This window comes from Pezoporus wallicus, unplaced genomic scaffold (assembly GCF_028554395.1).
Source record: "Pezoporus wallicus isolate ANWC-B61680 ecotype Strahan unplaced genomic scaffold, APGP_CSIRO_Pwel_v1 contig_6425, whole genome shotgun sequence".
NCBI classification, from domain to species: domain Eukaryota; kingdom Metazoa; phylum Chordata; class Aves; order Psittaciformes; family Psittacidae; genus Pezoporus; species Pezoporus wallicus.
The window spans coordinates 95,268-121,245 of record NW_026635398.1 but is presented as its reverse complement, the minus strand read 5'-3'; the positions used below and the strand labels follow the sequence as shown (position 1 = coordinate 121,245).

Below are 25,978 nucleotides of genomic sequence, written 5' to 3'. Positions count from 1 at the left end.
GCAGCCCTGAGCACCTGGGTGGACTTGTGACAAACATCACCTTTGAAAATACCACCAGATGTTCATTACACTGTTTGACTGACAACAATCTTCACGCTCAACTGCAAAAAGTTAGTCTGTGTTGCTTGCTTTAGCACTCCTCACAAGCCTCAGTTCTAAACACTAGACATGCAATTATTTCATTAACATATAATCATACTAGCATTAAAAAGCCAAGTAATGCCCCATGCAGCACAATTATGCTGTGTTTGTAAACTGATGCTTTTGTCTGTATTTTCATAGACTGGTACTTCCACGACAGCACTTCTCACTGAAGACTGCTGTTTGTGGTTCAAACACCAATTTAGCACCCTTTAATCAAGAGATCCTTCAATTCATATCTCCCCAATTCATGCTGAAGTGTACAACACTTTTCCTGTAACAGAGCAATTCCTGAACTGTCTCACAATGACTTCCCAAGGAAGTTTTGGTACTCCCCATCTCTTCATTTTCCTAACTCCTACTAGTACCTAATGTATCCTCTTGGCCACAAGGAACACGTGAAGACGAGAGTAATTTCCAGCAAATACTTTGAGATATCCCTATTTTTCAAGCCTCCATCATCTCCTCAACATATGTAAAATACAGTCTTTTGTAACCAATTTTGTTTCACTAGAGTAACTGAGAAGACTGACAAGCTCAGATTTTTGTTATTTTCTAATGAAATACAATTTAGCATTCCTTGTGTTTTGTTTAAAAAAGCAAACACACCCACACCCTTGGAAAAATTACTGAAAGGTATACATTTTATTAGGATAAATAAGCCTCAACTGGTCTGCAATATTTACCAAACAATGGCAGAAGGCTGTCTTGGCAGATTAATTCCGTTTAAGACCATCTTCTCTGTTCAATGCATAATAAACAGTATTGAATAAACAGGTGAGTTAAACCTCAGACTTGGTAGCATGATTCAATATGCAGTCTGAAGTGACACATATAGTTTTAAGTATGCCTTTTTAACATTCCTTCAGCAATCTGGCTGATTTCAATGCTGGTTGAGCACCAACACCAATCACTGCCAGATTCTTTGTCTTGAATTGCATGCTATGGGAAAGAGGGAAGCTTCCCTATTGTTATCCACAGTGCAGATTTGGAGTATGCACTGAAACATACCCAGGCGGAGGGCATTAGGGGGGGTGAGTTTCATTGGTTTGTGATATTTTCTGCATTTACTAAGTAAAATGCTATAACTATTCAAATGAATGGAAGGAGTTATCATCTTCCTGAATATGGCTTACTCTCACCCACCAGTGCTACTGGACTGAAATAAAACCAACCAAACAAAAAGTCATTATTTGGTTTTCTTCAGAGCTCTGCAATAAAACAATTCACAGAAGGCTTCTACAGATTTCTCTGAGGAAAATTCTTCCTCCCCTTCCTTTCCCTTCAAGATTATCCTAATCCTTATCCTACTTGTGAACTGTTAAAAAAAAAAACAACCCTACACTGTTGTTCAAAACCAAACTGCATAGGGTAGCTTTCACCTTTGTTCTATATACACCCTAAACATTTAGTAATATCTACACTTTTAATATAAAGAGTAGCAACATGACTTCAGAGACTCTTCTCTCATATTTACATAACTGAACCTGAAAGAATGGCTGAGCTTCAGAAGGAATCAAATGCCTTCTGCTGTTTGTTATCAGTACAGATGTGCCCATGTATGAGATTTCACAGACAAGTGAACCCACTTACAGGTACCCACACAAATCAGAGCTAAAATTTTGGTAAATGTATGCATGCATACACTATTTTGTGTCTCTTTGCTACAGGTGTACAGAACTGCAGGAAATACCACATATTTGCCATGCCATAGAATAAAATCAAAACATAATCAGCTTGATGAAAAGTGGTATCTTTCAAGAACATCAAAAAGATTAACAGAGAATAGTAGTAAAAATCTGATTTTGCAAGTGACCTGAGGAATAAAAAAAAACCTGCCAGCACACTTGCTGATTTCCTTAAACTCTGAACTCTTGATAACCATTTCCAGAACTTATTTCTGTAGGTGATAATTAAACTGCTTTCTTCTTGAATCATTGAGCTACTCAAAGGAAATCAGAACACCAAAACCTATGGCAAGTGTCCAACTGTCTCAACTCCCTGAAAATCTTTATGCAAGTGGCAGTTGTTTTCTCCTGTGGGTATTTCCTGTCTGCTAATTTTGCCTAGAGAGCATTTGATCAAAGTTGCTCCCATTACCTTCCCTTTTATAGTTGGGAGAGTGGTGAAGCCCATTCAGAAAGCTGTGTGAGGGCTGCAGGTTCCACAGCTGGGCTGGGCTGCCCAGGGAGTTGTGCACACCTGCCCAGGAACATCTAAGAAGTGACTAATTTTGTACCAGTTTTGCTCTCTTCCTGTCAGACATGTTTTGTGGAAATGTTCCCCCCACACACACCATTATCCCCCACTTCGTCTAATACAGGATTCTTTATTACTGCAGGGGGCTAAAATGAAAAGTAACTACATTATCAGATCATATCTGAACTTAACAAGAAAGAAACTTTGAACACAACAGGCATTTCTATAGATTTAGTGGATCAGACCCATCTGGAAGTTTGGTAATACAATTAAATAACAGCAACTTCCGCTTTTTGCAACTGAATTGCAGCATGTTTATATCTACAGAGACTATTGAGAAATCAGTCATCCCATCTGATATCAATGTGAAAAGTCTTTTAAGTTTTTCTTTCAGAGAAACAGGTATAAATTAACGCATACAAGATAAAACACACTTTACCAGGAACGTTCATGTAAACTTCCCAATATTTAAAGTGATGTTAAGAAAGAACTCAGGTTAAGCATTCCATCTTTCAATTGATTCAACTGATACAGGAAACAGATCTCCAGTCACAAAATATATTCATTTTAATTTCAAGTACGTATTGTGCACCATGGTATATACCAAGAAGAAAGAATCTGTATATCCTAGTAAGTATCCACATACATACAGTGTTTACATACACTCACACACACTGGGCACCTGAAAATAAACAGCATTCATTTGAACAAAAATATACTTCCAACAACAGAATTTCTCTATTAAATCCATGTTTATTGCTTAGATTTTATCACAGTGGAGATTAAATTATGCTTAATCATCCGGTCAGTGCTTTTTTACCTTCTTCAATGCCAAAAAAAAAACATTTAAACCAAGTCATTCATACACTCTAAGTCTTATTACCATCCCACCATTCATTGCCTCTGTGTGCTCCTTTAGTTGCCACAGACTTCAAGATTGTAAAAAGGTATAGCTAATAGGCTTACTTATAATACCATTTTCTTCAAGTATTCAGAAACCAGTACAAGTAGCTGTACTGTATATAAGAAACATATCTGCACTGTTATTTATTGCTATAGGATAGAGGCTCCTGATGGAATGATAGTGAAATACTGCATCACTGTGTATGAAGATGATCTCAGCATCCTGTAATCATCACAACTCCTCCCATGTTAGTGAACAACACTAGATAGATGGGTTTCTTTCCTTTCTCCTTCAGGCATGGGATTTCAAACTACAAATAAATAAAGCATACACTCACAACACGTGTAGTGCAAATTCCAAGTAAACAGAATGACATGGAAATAAACTCATAGTTGCCACCTTTAGTACAGCAGGGCAGTGATGATTTTACACCCAGCGCCCTGCATCCCTGCCCTTGGTGCACATCACCACCAGCATCCTGTGTCGGCAACAGTGGTTGAAAGAGATTGTTGCAGGGGAAGGGCGAGATGACCACTTCTGCAAACCTTGTTCTGGGGTGGCCAGGCTTCACCCCATGTGTTCCACCAGCCCTTGGAAGGAAGGTGAGGAGGCAGGCTAGTCAACCACCCAGCAAGCAGCCCCACATCAAAGAATGTGGATTGGCAACTATGTGAAACATGGACTGAGTGGCCCAGACTAATAGAAGGTAGTATTTTTCCAAATATAACCATTGAAAGAGAACATCTACAACACTGTGATTTAGAAAGAACTTCATGAGAATTAACAAGAAGAGACATTCAGTGTTGGGGGCGGGGGGGGATGTTTGGTGTTTTTTTAAATAAACCCCAAGTATGGGTTTGATTCTTTACAGCTCTGGGCCATTACAAAACCATCTGCATTAAGCACAGGTCTAGTTTTCTTTTTGTTGTTGTTCTTGTTTCATTTATTTGCCTTAATTATGCAAATCTACTTCCCACACAGCCATATTTTAAACTGAAATAAAACTCCCTAATATTTTCATGGCATAAATTATATATGCAGAGAAAGGCAACAAATAATTTTTTTTATAAATTTAAAATTAGGACATATTGTAGACTCACTCAAGATCCTTTTCTCCAAAGTACTAGTAGTGAGCAGAAGAGTCATGCAGTTTATCAGTAAAAAGAGTACCTATTTTTGCCATTTTTCTTCAGTGCTCATTTTAAGTTTGTTGGCTTTTTGGTTGTTTGTTGGGTTTTTTTTAATGTCTGTGTTTTCAGTCCAGAACTTCCTATTTCTTGTACAAAGGCTGGGAAAAAATGGGCTTTTTAAACAGCATTGTTACACAACACGTTGAGCCTTCAACAAAGGAAACACAGAACTAGCACTAAAGTTCTCTCAACTAAAAGATGGATATCTTAGATGAATAAAAAAACTAAACAGAAAACACCTCTGCAAATAAAAAGAAACCTCTCCTCATTTTGGACGCACATTTAGCTTTTAAAACCTGAAAATTCATAAATACTATATAACTGTAGAGAATTAAGGCTTCTAAAAACTTCAGTGCCAAAATAACTTCTCTGCATCAGTATTAAGAATAAACTATTTTCCATTTTAAGTTGTGCTTGCCTTTGTTGTTCTTTTTAAAGCCTTTTCTTAGTTCCATTGAATTTTGTCACATAGTATTACATACTCAAGGGGAGTGTTAGAACTGCTTACTGAGGTTTTAAGTAGTTGTTAGACTAAGTTACAGCAATAAAATTTGATTACTGATCTGATTCATTACTACTTGACATGGGCAGTTGGCTCATTTCACCTTTTTTTCATGCCTAATGTGGCCATTTCTTCTATACTTGCCATTTGGTATCCCATTTTGGTAATGTCCATTAAGAGTGCTATGTTCACCATTTGACCAAAGCAGTTTGCTTTGTTTGCAGATAAATTTTGTTACCCTGGCCAAAATGTAATAAAGTAAGGCAGCACTCACTAGTACAACAAAGGCAATATCCAGTAAGAAGTACTGATAGAAAGAGATGCTGTAAACAGCGGCACGTAGATGCTGGGCTCCGTTGTGACGAAGGATGTAATTAATCCAGTATACAGTCCGGTTAACAGGATGACCAGGTTGGTCTTTGTGAATCTCAGACAGCCTCTGGGCCCGCTGTCGGTAGCTGCGGGGAAGAAAGGAAAAATCATTGTCAGCGCTTCGAGCAATGCAAGCTTGGGAACACCTGAAGATACTTAAAGCCTCTTCAGATAAAACAGCACATTACCACGAGACTCTCGCAACCACCAGCATACAGAAGGCTAGACACAGCAGATAAACTGTCTTTAATCAGTCCTCACAGCTTCGTGATGAAGAAAGACTAGAAAAGCAGACCCACGTGTGATGAAAGGCAGAAATCCACCCTCCAGCAAAGCAATGAAGAGCCAAGCTGACCTGCTGCCAGAGGGAGCTCTTATCGAATCCAAAATGAATCCTATCAAGTGAGACACATTTGTCCTTCCCACTGTAAACTGGCAATGTACCCTGCCTAATACACCACTCATTTATGTTATTGTGCAACTGAATTACTACAGAAATGCAGAACAAAGCAAGAAATTTGGTTTTGACTGCAACAGACTACTTCCACTTGGGGCTAGAGCTCAGCCTAAAACTGCTTGCTCTTCTAAACAGGCTCACCCAGCAGCTGATCACGACAAATTCCTTCTCTTTTCCCTCACTGCAGCTGCAGGGTCGACAGGTTATTTATGCAGGTCTTGCCTTTAAACCAAGGGTAATTGCACAAGGGAAAGGTGATGCAACTGCTGTTACCAAGATCTCTTTAATGACATTCCCTCTTGCTGCGGTTTTGCTGCTTGCTACTTTACAGGTTTCTCTTTTCCCAAGGCAAACACCACTTCCAAGACTTTGCTCCCATGAAAGCAAGAGACATTGTCAGCACCATACTCCAAATCTACAGCTAGCTAGACACAATAAACCACCAGCTAAGAGGTCATTATTTTTAATCTGGAGGTGGTCTGAACATCACAGATGCTTAAAACAGAGCAGTTTGAAACAAACTTGAAATTACTCTCCTTACACTTTAATATCCCTGAGCAAATTTGTTGGCTGGAATTAGAAGGAGTTATGAAAGCCAGCTCATGGGCTTTTACTTATTCCAACTTGAGTAACAAAAATAATTTTACAGAAAACAGACTAAACTTCTCATAGTCATAATAATTTATTAGAATATGGTCATTGCAAAAAATGACCTTCTTGACCTTAAGAGAGGTTTTACTGCCCAGAACAGGAAATACTTTTTTAAATGGGACTTTGGAAGAGTCAGTCTTTTTGAATACCTCTGTATTTTTAGTTACATTGCAAACATGCCACCCTACCATCATGTAAGTCTATTTTGCTCCAGCCCCCACAGGCAGCAAACAGACTGCTAGATATGGAGAAACTTTAGTCTGCAACAAGGAATAAAGCAGGATAAGTTTGTTTCTGTAACCTTTCTGCCCTTAACAAGGCAATTGCACAAAGAGCAAATGAGACAACTGAGTTTTGGTACACTGAACAATGAGCTTAGTACCTACACAGAAACCTGATCAAGTGAGTGAAATTGTAAAGTGGCACAATCATACAAAGACTTGCCCCCACTACATAGACAAGTAGATCTCAACATGCATTTCTTTCCCCTTGCACGAAGGCTCTGTACATGCATATTTAGCCCATAGCAATAGCAAAAGCATAAAACAAGCACTCATTCCATACCTGGGATCATTAATAACTTTTACTAGAGCTTCATACAATTCGTTCTCAGTGACAGTCTTCCAGTTCAACAATATTCCCATGCCCTTGGCCTGCACACGAGTCATAGTATCATAATGGTCTCCAAAAAGTGGAATCCCCACCACCGGAACCCCATGGTACATGGTTTCAAAAATGCTGTTCAAACCTCCATGACTAAGAAAAGCTTTAATGTTAGAGTGACCTGAAAACAGAAGAGGCGTGAAGATTAAAGAAAAGATTTACATCTTCTCCTTAAAGTTACTGAAGGTTGCTTCAACTGTGTACAACACATTTATCACCACATTTCTACAGCTGCAATTGAGGAAGAAAAAAATGAACGCAACTTGTTCTGAAGTTCTCCTCCTAAAACCCACTACACTGACCTATCACGTGCATTAGGTGATTTCATCAATGGGGTAATTAATTTACATTGTTTACCCCTGAGTAGCTGCAGGTGGAGACTACAACCAGTGTAACAGTACAAATGAGGCAAGGTGAGAGCATTTTTCCTCATTATTCATATGAAATACATGCCATTTAATAACAGGAGAACCAATGTTACATTCTCTAAAGCTTCACGTGCTTTACTTCAGGCTAGCAAGATCTGACAATAATGATAAAACCTTATGCAACGGAAAAATGAGACTGCCTCAGGGCAATTCAGGAACCAAAACAAATCTACCTGCACTAAAAGTCATTTGCCTAACAGCTACACGATGACAAATACTCCAGCTGACATGCACCCACAACAATGCATATGCATGCTTAACATATCCAACAGCACCCATCGTAGTGCTGGAACTGGTTTGTGAACACACAAACATCCAGATATCCCAGAGACAACCATATATATTCTCTGGCTCCTCAGATCTGCAGTGTGTTCAACTAGCCTTTAACACAGAAGGAAGGAAAATAAAATTCATAGACTCTTAATATTGCCTTCACCAAAATATGGAAAAATATAAAATTTTGTCTCTGCACCTGAGAACCTGGAGTACCTCAGGTTAGTTAAACAAAAAGGTTATTATCAGCTTGCAATACATGCCAAAGTTCTGTTAGAGCTTTCTTTGGAGAAAAATAAATAAATGTGTATATATACGGCCAGTATTCAGTAGAATATAGTTGGAAAAGCAACCTGAACGGGAGCAAGAATAAGCAACATATGATCAAAATAGATACCCACCAAGGAGATCATTTTGTGGTAACCATTCTATAAGCTTCGTATTGTTGCCTAAATTCCTTGGTTTGTTTCCTGAAAACCTAAAATAATAAATCAAATGGAAGCTGAGTTAAAAACCTCCAAAAGCAATAAACCAGAGAATTAAACCAAACAATCCATGAGCCCTAATCCCCCTTACATGGGGATACTCTTTACTCACTAATACAAGAAAACAAAATAGGCTCAAATAAAATGCTGTAAATAGCTAGTAACTTCCAACTTTGTTTTCATCCTTCAGTTTCCTTGTGCTCTGGCTTGAAATGCAATGTTTTCTATTAACATAATGACACTGTAGCTCCTTCTCAAAGCATATAAAACTTTCACTACATCAACCACGAGGAGGTTTTATAACCTCTCTATGGTTTTAAGTTCATTGCTTTACTAAAAACTGTAGCTGGTAGTAGCTGAGAACATCCCATTAGCGAACAAATAATAATCCCGTACCATCAACACAACTGGCCAGTTTCCTGTAGCTTCTGATGATTGACACAGTCTTATTTTAAAAGGAGTTACTAATACCAGGAAGGGAAAGGCTGATATCTTATCTTACAAGTTTGGAATGAAAAGTTTGGGATCAAGCTATGAGAAAAGTGTGGTCTTCTTACTTTCTCAACTGCCTGAAACCCAATGGCAACATCCTGCTCACTTGAAGTTGCTGGAAAAGTTTAGCCCATAAAATATGGGCTCAAAGTACAAAATGACTTACATATTAATCTTATGGACAATTAACATAGAAAGTTAATTATATTCTAAACAGAAAAGAGAGAAAAAACTACCACTTAGTACTAGAAGATAAAGCTGTTTTGTGACAGCTCCATTAAACAACTTAAAAATACTCTCATTATTAAGAGAGCTTTAGAACTGTAGCTTCATAAAAATACACCTGCATATTCCCAATTAAGCAAGCCTAGATCTTTACAACTGCCTTATATAATCTGCATGTTGAAAAAAGCCTGTTATTTAGGCTCAGTTGCATAAAATAAACTATGTTGCTGGGTTTGGCTCTAACTAGTATTCCATCATCATAAGTTTAGAAAGAACTACAAAGATTTCCTTGATTTGACATTCTAACATAAGACTGCCAAGCAGTACTACCACCTTTCACATTTTCAGAAAAGTCTAGCATAGGACACAGGTCTGAAGAACATCAACAACAAAAACAAAAAACAAAGTTGGACTTATAATTTCTATTTAGGATTTAATTATGGATCTCAGATTCCCACTTGACTTCAAGCCACTTGCTCAGCCCTCCCAAAGACGATGTCATACAGCTCATCACACCGACATCTTCCCATTCCACAGATAATGAGGGAAAAAATCAGGTGAGTTCCCTTATCCAAAAAGCTATTCAGCATTGCAGATAAAATCAGAACAAACCAAAAAAAAAAACCAAAAAACAAAAGCATTGGTAAGGAAATACTAGTGAGGAAGGGTTTCAACTGAAATTGTTGCTTTTGCATTAATTAGCTATCCCAAGTAAAATTGATTTATTGATTACAGAAAAATTGATACTTCCTACAGAAAAAAACATTTCAGGGAGAACATTTAGAAGGGTAAAACAAAAACCAAACAGTAAGATCAACAGGGATTAATAACTAATTAGAAGCCAAGCAACACTGCAGGTTTCATTAAAAGCAAACATAAAGCCTTGCCTCTACCCCAGAGAAAAACTGATGAGATCTTTACTGCACCTACCAAAGGTTCTGTGCCATGAAGAATTTCCATTTTCCTGTTCATTAGTGGGATTCACTTTTTCAATTACACACAGCAGTGAAAATGGTCCCTAAGAGATGGCAGGGGATAGGCTGCTAAACGAACTGCTAATCCAACTCTGAGTGCAGCAAGGACAGCAGTCATAAATTGTAAGACACTAATTATTATTTGGAAACCAATGGTTCATATGAATTCCTCTGAATTATATTCCAGAGCAACACACCATGTGAAGCAGAGCTGACTAAACAGTTCTTGAATTTTTACAGTAAGTTGACTACGCTACTCAAGATGTTTTTAGAGTGGAGAAAGTTTATTACTAATTTTTATACTCCTGCAGATTCTTCTAATTTCTCACAAAAAAAAAAAGACAAGTGAGAAGAGCAATTATGAAAGTCTATGTTTACAGATAAAGAGAAGGGTCCCCAAAAAGTGAGAAATGAGAATCATAGAATCGTTAGGGTTGGAAAGGGCCTTAAGATCATCCAGTTCCAACCCCCCTGCCATGGGCAGGGACACCTTAAGCTAAATCATATCACCCAAGGCCTCATCCAACCTGGTCTTGAACACTGCCAGGGATGGAGCATTCACAACCTCCCTGGGCAAACAGAGAAGAGAACAGAAGAAAGAAAATTAAGGATCAAATCAGCACGATGTCATTCTTCCTTCCTAGGGTGGCTTCTTTATCAGAAATTATGATAGTATGCCACAAATGCTATAACCTCAGACTCTCTTTTCACTGTCCCCAATCCTTCTAGGATATGAATTCATCACAGAAACATAACCTAAGCCTTATTCTGCCACAAAATCATTGCTCTTCCTTATTACCAGGGGACTGCAACATTTCCACAAAGAGTATCTTTCAAAAGCATCAGGTTCCCTGTGCCACCCAGACGATCTCCATTTCAGCTTCTACAACTCAAGGTCAAGATGGCACAACAGGCAATAAGCGTGCAAGTACATCTACCATCGCACTTACCTCCAAATAACTCTCTGAGGCAGTCTTGCCAGAGCATGTGCCAACTTATTCGCTATATCTTCAGACAGATATTTCACTCCAGCTCCAAAGGAGACAAGGACAAAGCCATTTTCACTAGCACCATTCACCCATGTCTGGAGATCCTGTTAAAGTAAAAATTTAGACTGAGCAACACAGAAGCACAGGTAAGTCACAACAGGTTAAATAAACATTGCTTAGGAAGAACAGTTGTTGGTCCCTACGTTACATCACAAGCCACATTTCCAAAGTCATACGTTTTAGAAATCACTGAGCACAATGACTCAATGATTCAGAGTCCACGGTACAGGCTATGAACAGCCAAATTATTCCAGGTTTGTTTTAGCTTCTGTATTAACAAGCAGCTTCACAAGACAAGTTTTCCTTTCCTAACTTATCAGCTGACACACAGTCACAAGTTAACACATTGTATTTTAACTCAGCAAAATGTAACTAGATCTCGTAGTATCAGCCTGGAAGTAGAACACAAGAAATACATGTATGAAGCCTGGGACTATGGTTTAAAGAAAGTGGAAGTACTTCCAAAGGGTTGGTTCTGGGGCTTTGCTGGGGTTTTGGTTTATTTTTTCATTTCTATAAAAATAATAAATGCAACCTGAAAAAAGTCAGAGCTGCTGTACCCACTGTACATCAGTACCCACTGCTCTAATATTTTAAGGAGTAAGGAACAGTATCACATAGAATCATACAATCATAGAATAGTTAGGGTTGGAAAGGACCTTAAGATCAGTACAGGGTGGATGTCCCTCTTTCTTGGACCTATATCCTTTATCTTACTTGGACCTGCATGCCTCTTCCACAGCAAGTTACCGGTATTATATTAAATACACACAAGCATAATGCAGGCAAAGCCCTTTATACCCTTAAGCTCATCCATCTCCTGTAATTATTCTGAAATTGAGTTTCTTGCAACCCATTTTTTGATGACTCTCTTGATTAATGGGCTGCCTCAACTTACACAAGGAAGGCAACAGTGCAGAAAGCAGAGGTCCACAATACCGCACTGCTCAGAAGCACTCCAAAAGCAGAACCAACATCAATCAACATGTGGGCCACACCATGAGATTCAAGTTCAGAGGTAGCAGCTTTTACAGCAGGACACCCTGTGATGCAGGTGTTTCCTTCCCAGTTGATGCTTCAAGCAAGGCACAGTGAAGTTGTGAAGACGACTACATCATCCAAAGGCTGGGGCTGACTTGGTATAAGTGGGGTCTGTATCACTGATGACAAGGCAAGCCAGCAGATACCACTACCCACCGCCACATGATGTTCATTGACTTGGAGGGAGAAGAAGGTTGGGAAAGCAATGGAAAAAGGAAAAGTTGCAATGTACCCTCTTGCTTTTGGAAATACAGATGTAAATTCTATTTTTTCCAAAGTAACTGTTGGCAGTGGGGACTAAAAAACTGTACCACTGAAATACAGGTATATCAGCCCCCAAAGAATATGTTGTTTCCCAGGATATGGTTTCATTCTGGTCTCACCAAATTTAAGTATAAGCCTGCTCAACACCAGTACATCAATATGAAATGAGTAAAAGGAAAATCCAGAGCCCTGTTCACCGTGTGCATCTTGTCCTAGTAATAAATATCAGGTCAGAAAGTAATAGAACAATGTTGTGCTACCCTGTCTGAGCACAAAACCACACAAGTTACCACAAAACCCAGCAGGTGTAACACAGACCTGCACATTAGACTTGAGGTTGTATGCTAGTCTCTGTTACACAGTGAAAAAGGGATTTCCATTTTCTCTAGAATCCACACTTTCTCATTTTTCTTCATCCTTTTCCAGCACACTTGCTCATCCTTTCTTTTCCCCACAACATCCATGGAGAGGGAAGAAAGATAAAGAGGGGAAGTGCCTGCAGTATGCCTCAAAGCTGAATCATTTATTATGGGCTGAGCTTCTGACATAAAAGTTTCCAAGTGGTTTTGTGATTTATTTAAAGCTTGTCCTTGAATTTTACTTAAGGACCGAAGGCATGCTGCAAGTGGAATCATATTATAGTCACTTTTACTTAGTGGTTCAGCTAGTCACATCTTGAACTATTTTCTATGTGTTATTTAAAGCTAACCAGAAAATAACCTTTTGTGGTTTCTAGGACAAACCATTCTGGAAAGCAATCAAGTGCTATGCTGTAAAACACAGCTCTCTGCCCATTTGTGACATCTGATCAAGTCAGATTCTGAAAGCTGCAATTGCCCATTACAAGGTGGTTTTCTTCTCACAACTAGAAGCAGCCCAGAATTCACAGGCTCTGGTCTTCATAGGGCACTCGTCCATCGCTGCAGTAACCTGGATGCTTCTGGAGTGTCTTCCTGATGACAACTCCATGACAGAGGTGCTCAAGAAGTCAACAAGAGGTGAGATTCTGCTGGACCTCAAATGTACAAACAAGGAAGACCTTGTCTGGAATGCCAATGTCAAGGGCACCCTTGGCTACAGTGACCATGAGGAGTTCAAGATACTAAGAGTATAAAGAAGACAACAGCAGCATCTCTTGGACTTAAAGAGAACCAAGTCTGGCCTCTTCAGATACCTACTTAGAAGACTCCAGGATACAGCCCTGGAGAGAAGAGGGGTTCAGGAGAGCCAGCTGATACTCAGCAAATCACCTGCTCTAAGCTCAGGCACAGTACATGCTGATGAGCAGGAAGTTAAGCAAAGGTGGCAGGATGATGAATAAAGGACTCCTGTCAAGGCTTACATGTAAAAAGGAAGCATACATGAAGTAGAAACAGGGACAGGTTGCCTGGGAGGAATATACAGAAACATTGATGAGGTACTAGCTACACAAATGGGCAGTGAGATAGAACTGATAACTACTAAAACTGTGGGGCCCCAACAGTTGTTATCAGTGGCACAAAGTCCAGTGGAGGTACGTTTGCTTTTCAATAAGAAAGAAAACAGGACAGCTGGCACTACTGCTCAAATTATCTCATTCAGCACCAGGAAGTTGTACCTGTGACTACTTATATTTGGTCAGACACGTGGCTTCTGCTGCTAGAGATCATTCTGTTCTGGCTGTGGAACAGCTCCCAAGGCTACTGCTCTTCCTCTGTGCTTCATTAGAGATTCGGTAAAACTCCACAAATCTGATGTATTCATTATGGGTCCTGCACTTGGGCCACAACAACCCCATGCAATGCTTCTATCATAGGGAAGCATGCCTGGTAAGATTCTCAGGGGAAAAGCACCTGGGGGTGCTGACTAATGGCTGAACATGAGCAGCTTGTGCCCAGGCATCCAAGAAGGCCAACAGCATCCTGGCCTGTATCAGCACCAGTGTGACAGCCACTGTGTGGGCACTGGTGAGGCCACACCTCAAATCCTGTGTTCAGTTCTGGGCCCCTCACTACAAGAAAGACACTGAGGGTCCAGAGAAGGGCAATGGAGCTGGTGGAAGGGCCTGGAGCACAAGTCTGGTGGGGAATGGCTGAGGGAACAGGGGGCGTTTAGACTGGAGAAGGCTCAAGGGGGACCTTATTGCTCTCTACAACTACCTGAAAGGAGGTTGTCATGAGGTTAGGTCAGTTTCTTCTCCCCAAAAAGTGATAGGACAAGAGGAAATGGCCTCAAGCTGCACCAGGAGAGGTTTAGATTGGATATTAGGAATAATTTCTTAACTAAGAGGGTGACGAGGCATTGGAACAGGCTGCCCAGGGCAGTGGTGGAATCACCATCCCTGGAAGTGTTCACAAACCATGTAGATGAGGCCCTCTCAGTGACATGGTTTAGTGGTGGCCTTGGCAGTGCTGGGATAATGGTTGGGCTTGATGATCTTAAAGCTCTTTTCCAACCTAGTTGATTCTATGATTCAATGTAGTAAGAATTATACATCATTAGGTAAACACAGAGGGGGCATAAAATTTCCTACCAGTAGCACTGCCATGAATAATAACAAATAGTTATTGAGCACTTAGAAATTTATTTTTTTCTTTTGGGAGGGTGAGGGTGAGAGGAAAGGAAGGAACTTTACTACATACCATAGAATTAAGAATCACCCTAGAAACAGGCTTTTGAATTTTATTGTTGTGCAACAGCAAAGCAACCTGCTTTGTGTTTTTATAGCTCATTTCACACCCAAAGCTTCGTAACCCTAATCCCAGTGCTTCACTGTTACATAGCACATACAAAGGGGAGGATAAAATCCTGCCAGACCCGACAAAAATTCTGCCCACAGGTTCAAAACATGGATTTTTTTTTCTTTTTCCATATTAAGTGATGTCAGATTACAAAACAAAAAAAAACAAAAAAAAACAAAAAAATCAACAGAATGAAAACTATTTTATTTTGTATCAATCTAAGTTTATTATCTGAGTGTTCCCTCCCCTGGCCCACTTCCCAAGTGTGGCAACACATAAATGCACACTTGCAAACTTTAAACTGGAATCTAACTGACAGATGTTTGCATGGAAAGATCTGAATGAATTTCAGAAATCAGGCATTCTTCCCCTACAGACAGGTCCACATGAGGAAGAGACAAGTGAAATGAGGTTCACTATGCTCTGAGCTGGTTAGGTGCAAATCAACTCTGATCCAACAGGTCCATTGCCATTAACACAAACTGCAACAGGCAGAGACTTGGCTCAGATGGAACAACAGCCTACACGGCTACTAGACCAGAGCAGGGTGATGCTTGGCCAATCCAAGTCAGATGTAAACATACTTGAAGCTGTCCTCACAGTTTCTTTTAGGTTGTTAAATTAGAAAGGATATGATTTTAATTCCTCTCACAATTGTGGTGAAAACTGTGCTCTGCCAACCTCAGGAAGATCCAGAAGCTTCAACTCGGCTTGCATTCTGACGTCACCTGAAAGGTCCTCCTCCTTCCCCTCCCCCTTAAATTTGTCCTAATTTACTCGAGCTTTACATCATGTTGCTATTAAGAGGAACTGCTTGCCTGCATTCTGATCTGCAGCCCCTTTCCAATCTGCTTTCCCAGAAGGGAGGTAAGAGACCAGTTCCATTCATACGCTGCAGAAAATGAACTATAGACTTGTCAGAACAAGGGTTCACCTTGCATACAACTCTGTAATTCCTGGCATAACATAGCCTTAATTAAATGGGATCACTAAGCATGGCTAACAACTCAGGAGTTGGGCAAAAATCAGGAAGCAAAGAATGGGGTGCCTCCCTGTAGAGATCCCCGAGTTCCTGACCTGGAGGAGTCCATATTAAGATGTTAAAGGAACCTGAGAATAATCATTTCTCCGACAGCTTTTTAGTACAGACATTTTAAACTTAAGATCTAGTGAAACCAAATCCAAGTTAGGTCTTTGTTTGCAAGACAGATTGCAAGGTCCTGGTACAGTTAGCTGGGCCATGGCAAAGCTCAGTATGTTCTTGTACTTTTTCTGTCCTTTATATGGCATGCAAGGTATAGAAGTGATACATAAATAAAAAAAAGCAGGCCATGATCTTGCACATGAAAGAAACTAAATACTCCATCTGTATTATTACTATGGCTATGTACATCACCCCATTCACACATATACATTCCTAATATTTACTTTAGGAAGTGCACCACAGAAACTGTGACACAGGACAAGCTATGAAAAAATACAAGCTCTGAGTGATTCTGAACACCTGAATTGTGTCAGAGAACACACTGATGCTACAGGACAATTTTGTTTGCCTACAATTTTAGCATATCTAGCCACTGTAGCCTTTACTGACCTTCCTACATTCATTAAGGCTGTATTAGCCCCAACACCCTGAGTATCTCTAAATGAAACCTCCAACACCATATACTAAAAAGTTTCAGACACCTTGGCCTCACCCCCTGTAAATTCACCCCTTGATTTTCCTTAATTCCACTTACGCTTTTGACCTCAGGCATTCTGTCTTCCCCTTCTAATGACACACCATATGAAAACACTCTGAATCACTATGAGTCATTAGAGCTGCCTTCATTAGAAGCGGAGTTCCCTGTTCAGGCAGCATTTTACAGCTCCTTGCTCGAAACAGTAAAGTGACCTCCTTTTGTCCACTTTAAATGATGTTCAGGTTCACTGTAAATTCAGTGCCATTTTTTTAACGCAAGACAATGATGTTTATTATTTGAAATTACATCTTCTAAACTCTAAACCTACAATAAAGGTCTGTTACATGACAAGTTGCATTACTGAGCCTTTCTCAAATTTCAAATGAACACAGAAGTGAGATGGAAACAGCACTGACTTTTGCAGTTAATTCAACTTTAATATATATAACCATTTAAAAAAGTGCTTGACTTTGCAATAGCTCTTTCAGTGACTGTAACAATCACCTGATCACTTCCCCCCACCCCAATATAAGTATTTTCAGGTTTTGGTGTGTAGAAAGAAAAACTCTTGCCTCATTTACTTGAAGTCCTAGCATAGCCAGATGAAAACTAGCAGAATTGTGAACTACATTTGCTAACTGAATATCATCTAATACATATACTAATTAATTACCATTTTCACTGAAATGATTTTAAAGTTATGCATGCTAAGGTATAACATGCTTAAAAGGGGTCCCAATTACAGCATTGTGCCAAAACCATTTTCATGTTAACTTCTGTGCAAATGCATGTTCTTGGGCAAAGCAAGACTGAAATGATAAACTTTTTTTTGAAGCTCCCTACCTGCCCATTCAGATATCCAGTTTCACTCATGCTGACTGATCTCAGCACACAGTTCCAAAGAAAGTACCGATTCTTCTTTGACAATATTCCACAATAGATGTGTTTTCCAAAGCCCTTTTAATAAGTTTTAGTAATTTTAATATTCCCTTTTAATAATTAAACATACATACAGGTCTCACAGAGAGGTATGGGACTTGCACAGACCAGACAAAGGCACTCAGCAGCTCCTATTCCCTTCCTTCCCTAAGCAGGGAGCTTTCATATCGTAGCAGACTGGCTTTGTGACCATTTCGCCCATCTCAGAAGTTACATGCTTGCCTTTAAAACACTGCCTCAGGTCTGTCACATACACTGTCTACAGACTGCCTAAGCAAGCTTCTCCTTTTTCGATCTGGGTAATATTTATTGCAGTCAGAGCTTTGCCCTTGCACAAGAACAGACACTACAACCTTGCCTTCTCTTCTCTGAGTTTGACTGGTAGAAGTAATGATTTCTGTGCAACACTGTTACTGAAAAGTGAAGGTTTTTCAGTATGTACTGTCCTCTTACAGAGGCTTGTATAGGAAGAATAAGAACTTACTGACCTATGCTGTACTATAGGCGCGAGGGAGGAGCAGAAGAAATAAAAAAAATAAAGTAAAATAATTCTTTTGACCATTCTCAGACAGGAATGTTATTGTGTTAACCTACTATGCGAGCTTTGTTCTGTTTGATTTTCTAATTAGCTGTTCTTAGCAGGCTTAGATGCTAAATGCACAGCTGTGACTATAGAGTGAGGACCCAGCTGGCAGTAACCAGTGGTGCCTAATACTGAGCTTTGTTTCAGATAAACAAAGTATACAAATACAAACATAACTTGGTTTAATATCTGAAGCTTTCCCTGTTCAGCTGCTGGATTCAAATGCGCACAAGCCTCTGTTCTTTGAATAAGGTTGCAAACCACCATTCCCTGATGGACAGCACAGGCATACTATGCAACTTTTACAAAATGCTACTTAGAGTAGACAAAACCAGGCCTATTTCAAAATAAATAAATTAGAAGCCACATGAAGTGATCTACAGAAAGAAGATACCCACTGATAAATAAACTGAAAGGTACACAGACCATTCGTATTAGGGTCCTAACTTTTCTGGCATCTTCTAAACAGTACTTCTCTCATGTGAAATATTTAAATGCTATATTAACACATTTTTAACTTCATTTCAAGTTCTACTAAAAAACAATCTTTCAGCACAGGCAGTTGAAGATCATATAGATGCCATTATACCTTTACTATCACTGAACAGAGACCTATCTTACAATCTGAAAGTTATAAAATATCAGCTTATAAACCCAGAGAAACTCCATTACTCAAGGCAAAGTATGCTGTCTATATTTACTTGCTATGAATTTGTAAATCAGTGTACAACCAAAGACGGGGTATTTTTAACTTGCTCTAAGGAGCACAGGACATACAACACCGCAACAAACACCCGACTGCACCGAGCAGAAGATGACTCACCTCCCCTGATTCAATACATCCAGCTGCCTTCTGCTAGCTCGGCTCAACATCTCCGCATCAGCCAGTGCATATGTCACACTCTGAAGGTTATTTTTCCACTAAGTAAAGTCCTGCCTTTTAAAAGCAATGGCCATAAGGCTAAGGTGTTCGGCCCATTTTCTCAGGGTTTGTTCTTTTTCATAACATCAGGCTCAGTCAGTTTAATTAAGAGCAGTCATACTGCCTCCAACCAGGACAAGAAACTTCCCCACCCCATTTCCCTCTGGAGTAATTGCAAGTTAATTTTCCTCTTTTGCCAAGTACAAGTTGCTGTCACACACCAGCCTCCTCTCTTTTGCAAGCTTGTAACTAAAGATACTTTCTTCCAGTTTCTCCCCTTCTCTCCATTTATTCTGCTGTCTTAAGTCAAACTGAAATTTCTAAAAATAAAGCAGAAAAGGTGGGATATTTGTAAAGTCTCAGTAAGTTTATACCTTGTCTTCCCTGGATACACTGATGTTGGCTGAGCTGCACCATATACTATTAAGATGCTGATAAATCTCACTGTTTTAGTAAGATCTACCATATACAAAGTCCACACAGTTAATATAGAATCACAGGAGCAACTAGGTTGGAAAAGACCTTTAAGATCAAGTCCAACCATAAAATTGATATTATTACTTCGTATTTTGTTGTTCATATTAGCAGAGTGAGATAATTCCAAAACCAATACTTTATAGACATTAAAAAAGCATACTCAAATTATAGCATTAGACTAAATTTCTCTATTTTCTTGCTGGATAAAGTCATGCTAACAGTCTCAGTTGGGAAACAAACTAAAATCTGAGCTGTTTTCTGCCTGGATCCCAAGCCCTGCACTGTCAACACATATTCATCTCCCAGTGCTGTTGTTAAAGTCCTTCTTCAATAATATTACACACAGATTCAGCCCTGCTGAAATACAGACTTTTTCCTTTTATGTTACTCACTGGTTATTTAGTGTATTAATACTGCATATTAGGCTTTACCAAAATGCACTGGTGGGGAAGGTGTCTTTAAAGCTTTTCTCAATTTTTAAAATGCATTTTCTCATGCCTGAACTCTGCTGCCTTTTCCTATTTAAGATCCAACACCAAGAGAATTTAACTGCATTTAACTTTAAAGAAAAATGAAATTCAGACTCAAAAACACAGGTACCACATGCCTTTATCTTTTCTCCTGTATCTCAGGCCTCTCTAGAGTTACAGGTGTAATCAATGACGCCTCTGAGAACACGGACTACCAAAAACTAGAGGTCAACCAGAAAGCTGCTATGCAAGTATTTCCCTGATGCAACGCATTCCATCAAAAAATTCATTACTCACTGGACCTTTGGCAAGCACCCTGGGAAAGCAACCTTGCCTTCCAAATGAATGGAAGGTACTCAAAATAAAGAAGCTTGCCCTTCAAGAGAGGTTATTAGAATCACTGCATTGAGGAGCAAGTGCAGCAGAGGTATCCTCAAAACCAGGATTTAATAAAAACATTGTGATGATACCCCAGAGACAATATTCTGTTAAAAATATCTAAAACCCATTCATTTTCCTAAACATAAAGCCCTGTCATGTAATTTGCAAGCATACACAGAACAAGTTTCCAATTATTACATGTAAATGTAAATCAAGGTTTTGCCAATCCTCCCACAGTATCAATAGCTGCGTATGTAATAGAAGAGCTGTGCAGATAACAGTAAGGAAAAGACAGTTTTAAGTATGGAGGCTGCTTTTACTTACTCCTTCTATAGAACACTGGGTCAAATTAAATTCCGGCAAATACAGCAGAAAGGAAACTGCAAAGTTGAATTTTACATTCAAACCTCAACATTACAGATACCAACATACAGCCCCACCCATAAATCCACATTATAAGCTAATCTAGGTGGGAAATTGTGTCTTTGATTGTTACAGTACAATGCCTGTGCTCTGGATTGTAGGAGAAATGGTAGGTAGCTCTTACCTGAAGCTTGGATTCAATAACAGCAAGTTTTCTTCATCTCCTCTTCAGATTAATGGCTTTTCTTTCTCCCTGGAGTTTACCTTCCCCCTTCTCTCTTAAGTGTTTACTTATATATATATATATATGCACACACACATATATATGCCAGTGCAAATGTACACACACAAGTAGCTATAGACACAATATACATATATTTTATTCTAATATTTATATATGTTAAACAGTCTGCCAGTCACCACCCATTCTTTAACAAACTTAGTTGACTTCTAAGCCTGTGTTTAAGCAAGATGATCTCACATAATTCAATCAGACTGCCCTGATCTCTTCTGCTCCACCACGTAGTCAGGGTGGCCAAAACTGCATTCAGACTCTAAGGGGGGGGGGGGGGGGGGGGGGGGGGCATACATATGTCTCCCCTCATCTTTGTGCAAAAAGCATGAAGAAGTATCAAGCACCACACCAGCACCTGCTGAGCAATTCCCTGTTTCCACCTCTTACAGAGCCCCTATTCCTGCTAGGTCTGGATGAAGGAAGGTAACTGAGGGAAGAGATGTCATCCAGAAGGACTCTGACATGCTTGAGAGGTGGCCAATGCCAACCTCATGAAGTTCAACAATGTGAAGTGCAAGGTCCTGCCTCTGAGTCAGGACAATCCCAGGCACAGCAAAAGGCTGGGCAGAGAAGAGATTCAGGGTAGCCCTGTGGAGAAGGACCTGGGGGCATTGGCTGATGAGAAACTTAACATGAGCTGCTTCGGTGTACACTCACAGCCCAGAAACCACCCATGTCCTGGGCTGCATCAAAAGGAGCGTGACCAGCAAGTTGGAGGTGATCCTGCCCTGCTACTCTGCTCTTGTGAGACCCCACTTGGAGTACTGTGTACAGTTCTGGGTGTCCTCAGTGTAAGGACATGAAGCTGTTGGAGCAAGTCCAGAGCAGGCCACAAGGATGATCAGGGGCTGGAGCACCTCCCATATGAAGGCAAACTGAGAAACCTGTTCAGCCTGGAGAAGGGAAGCTGTGTTGAGACCTCATAGCAGCCTTCCAATATCTGAAGTGGGCCTACAAGGATGCTGGAGAGGCACTCTTCATCACAGACTGTAGCGATAGGACAAGGGGTGATGGGTTCAAGCTGAAAGAGGGGAAGTTTAGGTTACATATAAGAAGAAGTTCTTTACTGTGAGAGTGGTGAAGCACTGGCACAGGCTGCCCAAAGAAGTGGAGAATGCTTCATCCCTGGCAGTATTCAACACTAGGCTGGACAGAGCCTAGCACGACATGGTCTAGTGTAGGGTGTCCCTGCCCACAGCAGGGGTGTTGGAACTAGATGATGTTAAGGTCCTTTCCAACCTGAACCATTCTATGATTCTATGAACAAAAGATCAATTTTTGAGGGGGAAGAAGCTTTATGTGGAAATAATTTGCACCAAAATACATGATCATACGGTTCAGCACAGAATTTACACAGTATTCAATCTCTTTTCATCCTTAAAGGACTTTTTGCCTCCCCAGCTTATGATCACATGCATTTTAAAACAGCTCTAGAATTGCTTCACATCACCAGAAATTTCCTGTAAGAAGTAGCTCTATAATACCTATTTCCCAGGCTTTCAAAAAAAAAAATTAGTAAAATTATGGTGTTATGACACACACAAAAACCATACTGCTACAGCCTGCAACAGCTTAGAGACAGCATCCTTGAATTGGACTGAAAGAGAAAAATCTGATCTAACGAGTAAAACATCACTACATTCTTCCACTTAATTTTAAAGAATAAATACTGTTATCAGCTAACACACTCCGAGTAAACACAACTGTCTGCAAGACTCAGGAAAAAAAAAAAAACACAACTTCTTAGTGAAGATATTTCAAAGCCACGGATTTCTTACATAGATCCAGACATATGCAGTAACAAGGTCAGACAAGAGATCTGCAGGGAGGAGAGACTATGTTACTGTAATTACTATTTCTTTACAGCTACGGCTGAAAGGACAGCTTCTAATTCTGCAACATGAACACCCTTCTTGGAGGCATACAGTTAGTTTACTCAAGTATAGAAGAATTTAAAAAAATAAAGCTGTCATTGGCTTCTCTCTTCCTATGAATGACAAAGGGTATTCAGTCCTAAATACCACCTCAAAATCAGCAAGGAAAAGTGCAGCGTTACACAGAGGTAGTTATAAAAAAACTTTACAAACTGTGCATATGTGTGAAAGGAGCAGCCCAACTTAAACTACAGGGTATGGGACATTTTAGTTTGTGATTAATTGTTTGTTTTTTTTTTTAAACTGGCACAGATTATTTCAAGTACAACCATATCCAAAATGCAAGATCCAACTTATGTCCAAATATGTCTACATCATCAACTAGTTGATGAAAAGAAGTCCTTATGAAACACTTTACTGTTGCATTTTGCAGCAAAGATGCAGCAAAGGTAATTTCCAGTGCCCTCTGTCCCCTTCTCACCAGGGGCCAGGTATTTCCCAAGGCAGCTGCTCATAGTACCCCTTGGGTTTCTAACCCAATTCAAGGACATATCAGACTGATTATCGCCCAACTACTTATCAACTAAGACGCAAGATATAAATGCCATAGCAGAGGGTTTCCCCATTGTTTAAGATGTATGTTACTTGAAAAAGCCAGCTTTGTTCAGCTTTGCAAGATCCCTCTGAACAAATTTAGTAAGGAAGGCAGAGGAGCCCTTTGTTTCCTAATGGTCACTGCCAGTTATCTGGGAAATATGCCAGGTAGCATCACATACGTAAGTCAGTGATGACCTTAATGACTCGGCCTGCCTCTATCTTTTGATCTTTTAAGGCTAATTCTGCTCACGCTGTCCTCTATGCAATTCAAAACCTACTCTTTTTGGAGTTAACTGTACAAACCCTGGGGCCTTTCTCACAGCCATGTAAGATTTTATTCACTTAGGGTGATGGGTGCAGCCACATTAACCATCTCCTTGTCTTTCACATAACACACTATGCAAGAAGCACCTTCCAAATACACATTCTTTAACCAGTGAAAATAGCACGCTAGCTATCAGAGAAGACTACTAACTGTGCAGTGTCCATTGCCTACGCTACTAACTGCACTGAGCTTTGTGAGGCTATCATCAGCCCTCCTACCACGATGAAATAAAGTTCCTCAGGTAATGCTTCAGCTTCATCCACCTGCAGCAGGGATTAGAAGAGCACAGAAGGAAACGTGACACCATTGTGAATTTCAGACACTGCTTCTCTGTAAAAGGCAAGACTAACCCTGCTAAACCGAGAAGAAACCTCCCGGCTGCCCACACCATGCTGTGCTGCATGGTGCCGCTGGGAGCCAGTCAGAGCCGTGATCCCCAAAGGAGCCGCTGCTTTCCTCACTGGCTCTTGGCTCCCCCTCCTCAGCATGCTGATCACTGCAACCGCACTGAGGGACACTACGCCAAGCATAGCCAACATCAGGCCAGTGCTACAGAGGGATAGGAGAAAGGACTGCAGCCTGACAAAGGCTTCCCAAGGCAACTGTTCCTAAACACACATTTGCAGTTTGTGTACTGCAGCTCGGAGCTGCAGCCAAAACTGCCACAGAGCTGAGCAGCTGCTAAAAATCATGCATGCTACACGAGCTACTGCTGCTTCCTAGCCTATGCAGGGCAGTAAGGATACATCGCAGTAAAACCAGTTCACAGGTGATATGCAAGTGGCACAGTCAACATATAGGCCCCCGGGGCCTGTAGTCTGTTCCTACCAGAGCATCATGCTAGCACAGCAGAGGCTTTGCACCTACACTGTGCACACTCCAGCAGCTTAACTTTGACTACATCAATTGTGGACCCTGATCAGAGCATTCCTTCCCTCACCACCCCCCCCCCCCCCCCCCCCCCGCAAACACATCACTTAAGCCATCCAAAAAGCCAAATGCTGCTACAGACCGTTACATCCCCTTTCAGACCAGCAAGGTTTCGGTTTGCAGGTGAAATAAAGCTTTGAGCATCCTCCAAAATAAATCTAGTTTACCTGAACCAAAAAGACTCTACAACAGGAAGCCACATGCAGTAAACGGGGATGACTAAAGAATTTACAAAACCCTTCCACTGCCCTGAACCAAATACTCATGTAGATGGGAACAGGAACAAAGCAAATCAAGAGTCAGGCTTTTTTCCCCCTCACACTCACACTATTACATGACATGGATATTCAGCATCCTCTGCCACATGCTACTTTTAAAAACCATGATTTTCTAACTTTTCTTCAAAGAAAGTTTAAGGAAAACAGCTGCAGACCCTGAGCAATCACATAACAGTTACCACATCCCCTAGAATTAAGGAACAGCCATTCTGTAACGATGAAACGGCCTCGACCTTGGTCTCCTTTGTTTAATTTGTCTCCACCTTTTCTTTCTAAAATGTAGCTTATTAGCTTTACAGTTATGTGTCAGAACTCTTGATTTGGTTAAACAAGCTACCTCCTTTTTCACTCCTCAACTTGAAAATAACAAACTTCCTCTGCTGATGAGGCATCGGTGGCACTCCTGAAGTGCCTGGGTATTTTGTGTTCAGCAAGTATTCTGACTTGAAAATAAAAAAAAAAAAAAACACATTGATTTTTCTCCTAATACTTCTCTACCAAAAAAAGTAGACTAGGCTACTCAGAAGCAGTTTTAGAGAATGGAAGAGACCTGAAGGGCTTGTACTAGTAGCTTAAATTCACCTGCTAAAGCTGTTATTTCCAGCCACACACCCCTCTTCTCTGATCATCATCTCTGGACAGGAACACCACTTTTTGTTTACAAGACCAAGCTCCTGAAGAGTCGCCATTTCCAGGCTAAAAGCTGTAAAAATAAATTAGCAAAGGACCCTGCCTTAGAAATGCAGCACTAGCTGTCTAATTTTAACCTGCCAGAATAAAGTGACAGGAATTTTATCTAACTGTTCAGTAAAAGCAAACTGATTGCCTAACA

At 40.2% G+C, this 25,978-nt stretch overlaps 1 protein-coding gene across 1 annotated transcript in view; it reads right to left on the bottom strand.

Annotated features, from left to right (window-relative positions):
* Positions 1 to 4,058: 4,058 nt before the first annotated feature.
* Positions 4,059 to 25,978, bottom strand: part of UGT8 (UDP glycosyltransferase 8) — a 44,168-nt gene continuing 22,248 nt past the window's right edge. Inside the window, exons 3-6 of the mRNA XM_057422994.1 lie at positions 10,907 to 11,049; positions 8,182 to 8,258; positions 6,981 to 7,200; positions 4,059 to 5,394 (exon numbers count right to left, since the gene is read on the bottom strand). Coding sequence (XP_057278977.1) covers positions 5,031 to 5,394; positions 6,981 to 7,200; positions 8,182 to 8,258; positions 10,907 to 11,049 — 804 coding nt within the window. The 3' untranslated portion in view covers positions 4,059 to 5,030. The remainder of the gene's footprint in view (positions 5,395 to 6,980; positions 7,201 to 8,181; positions 8,259 to 10,906; positions 11,050 to 25,978) is intronic.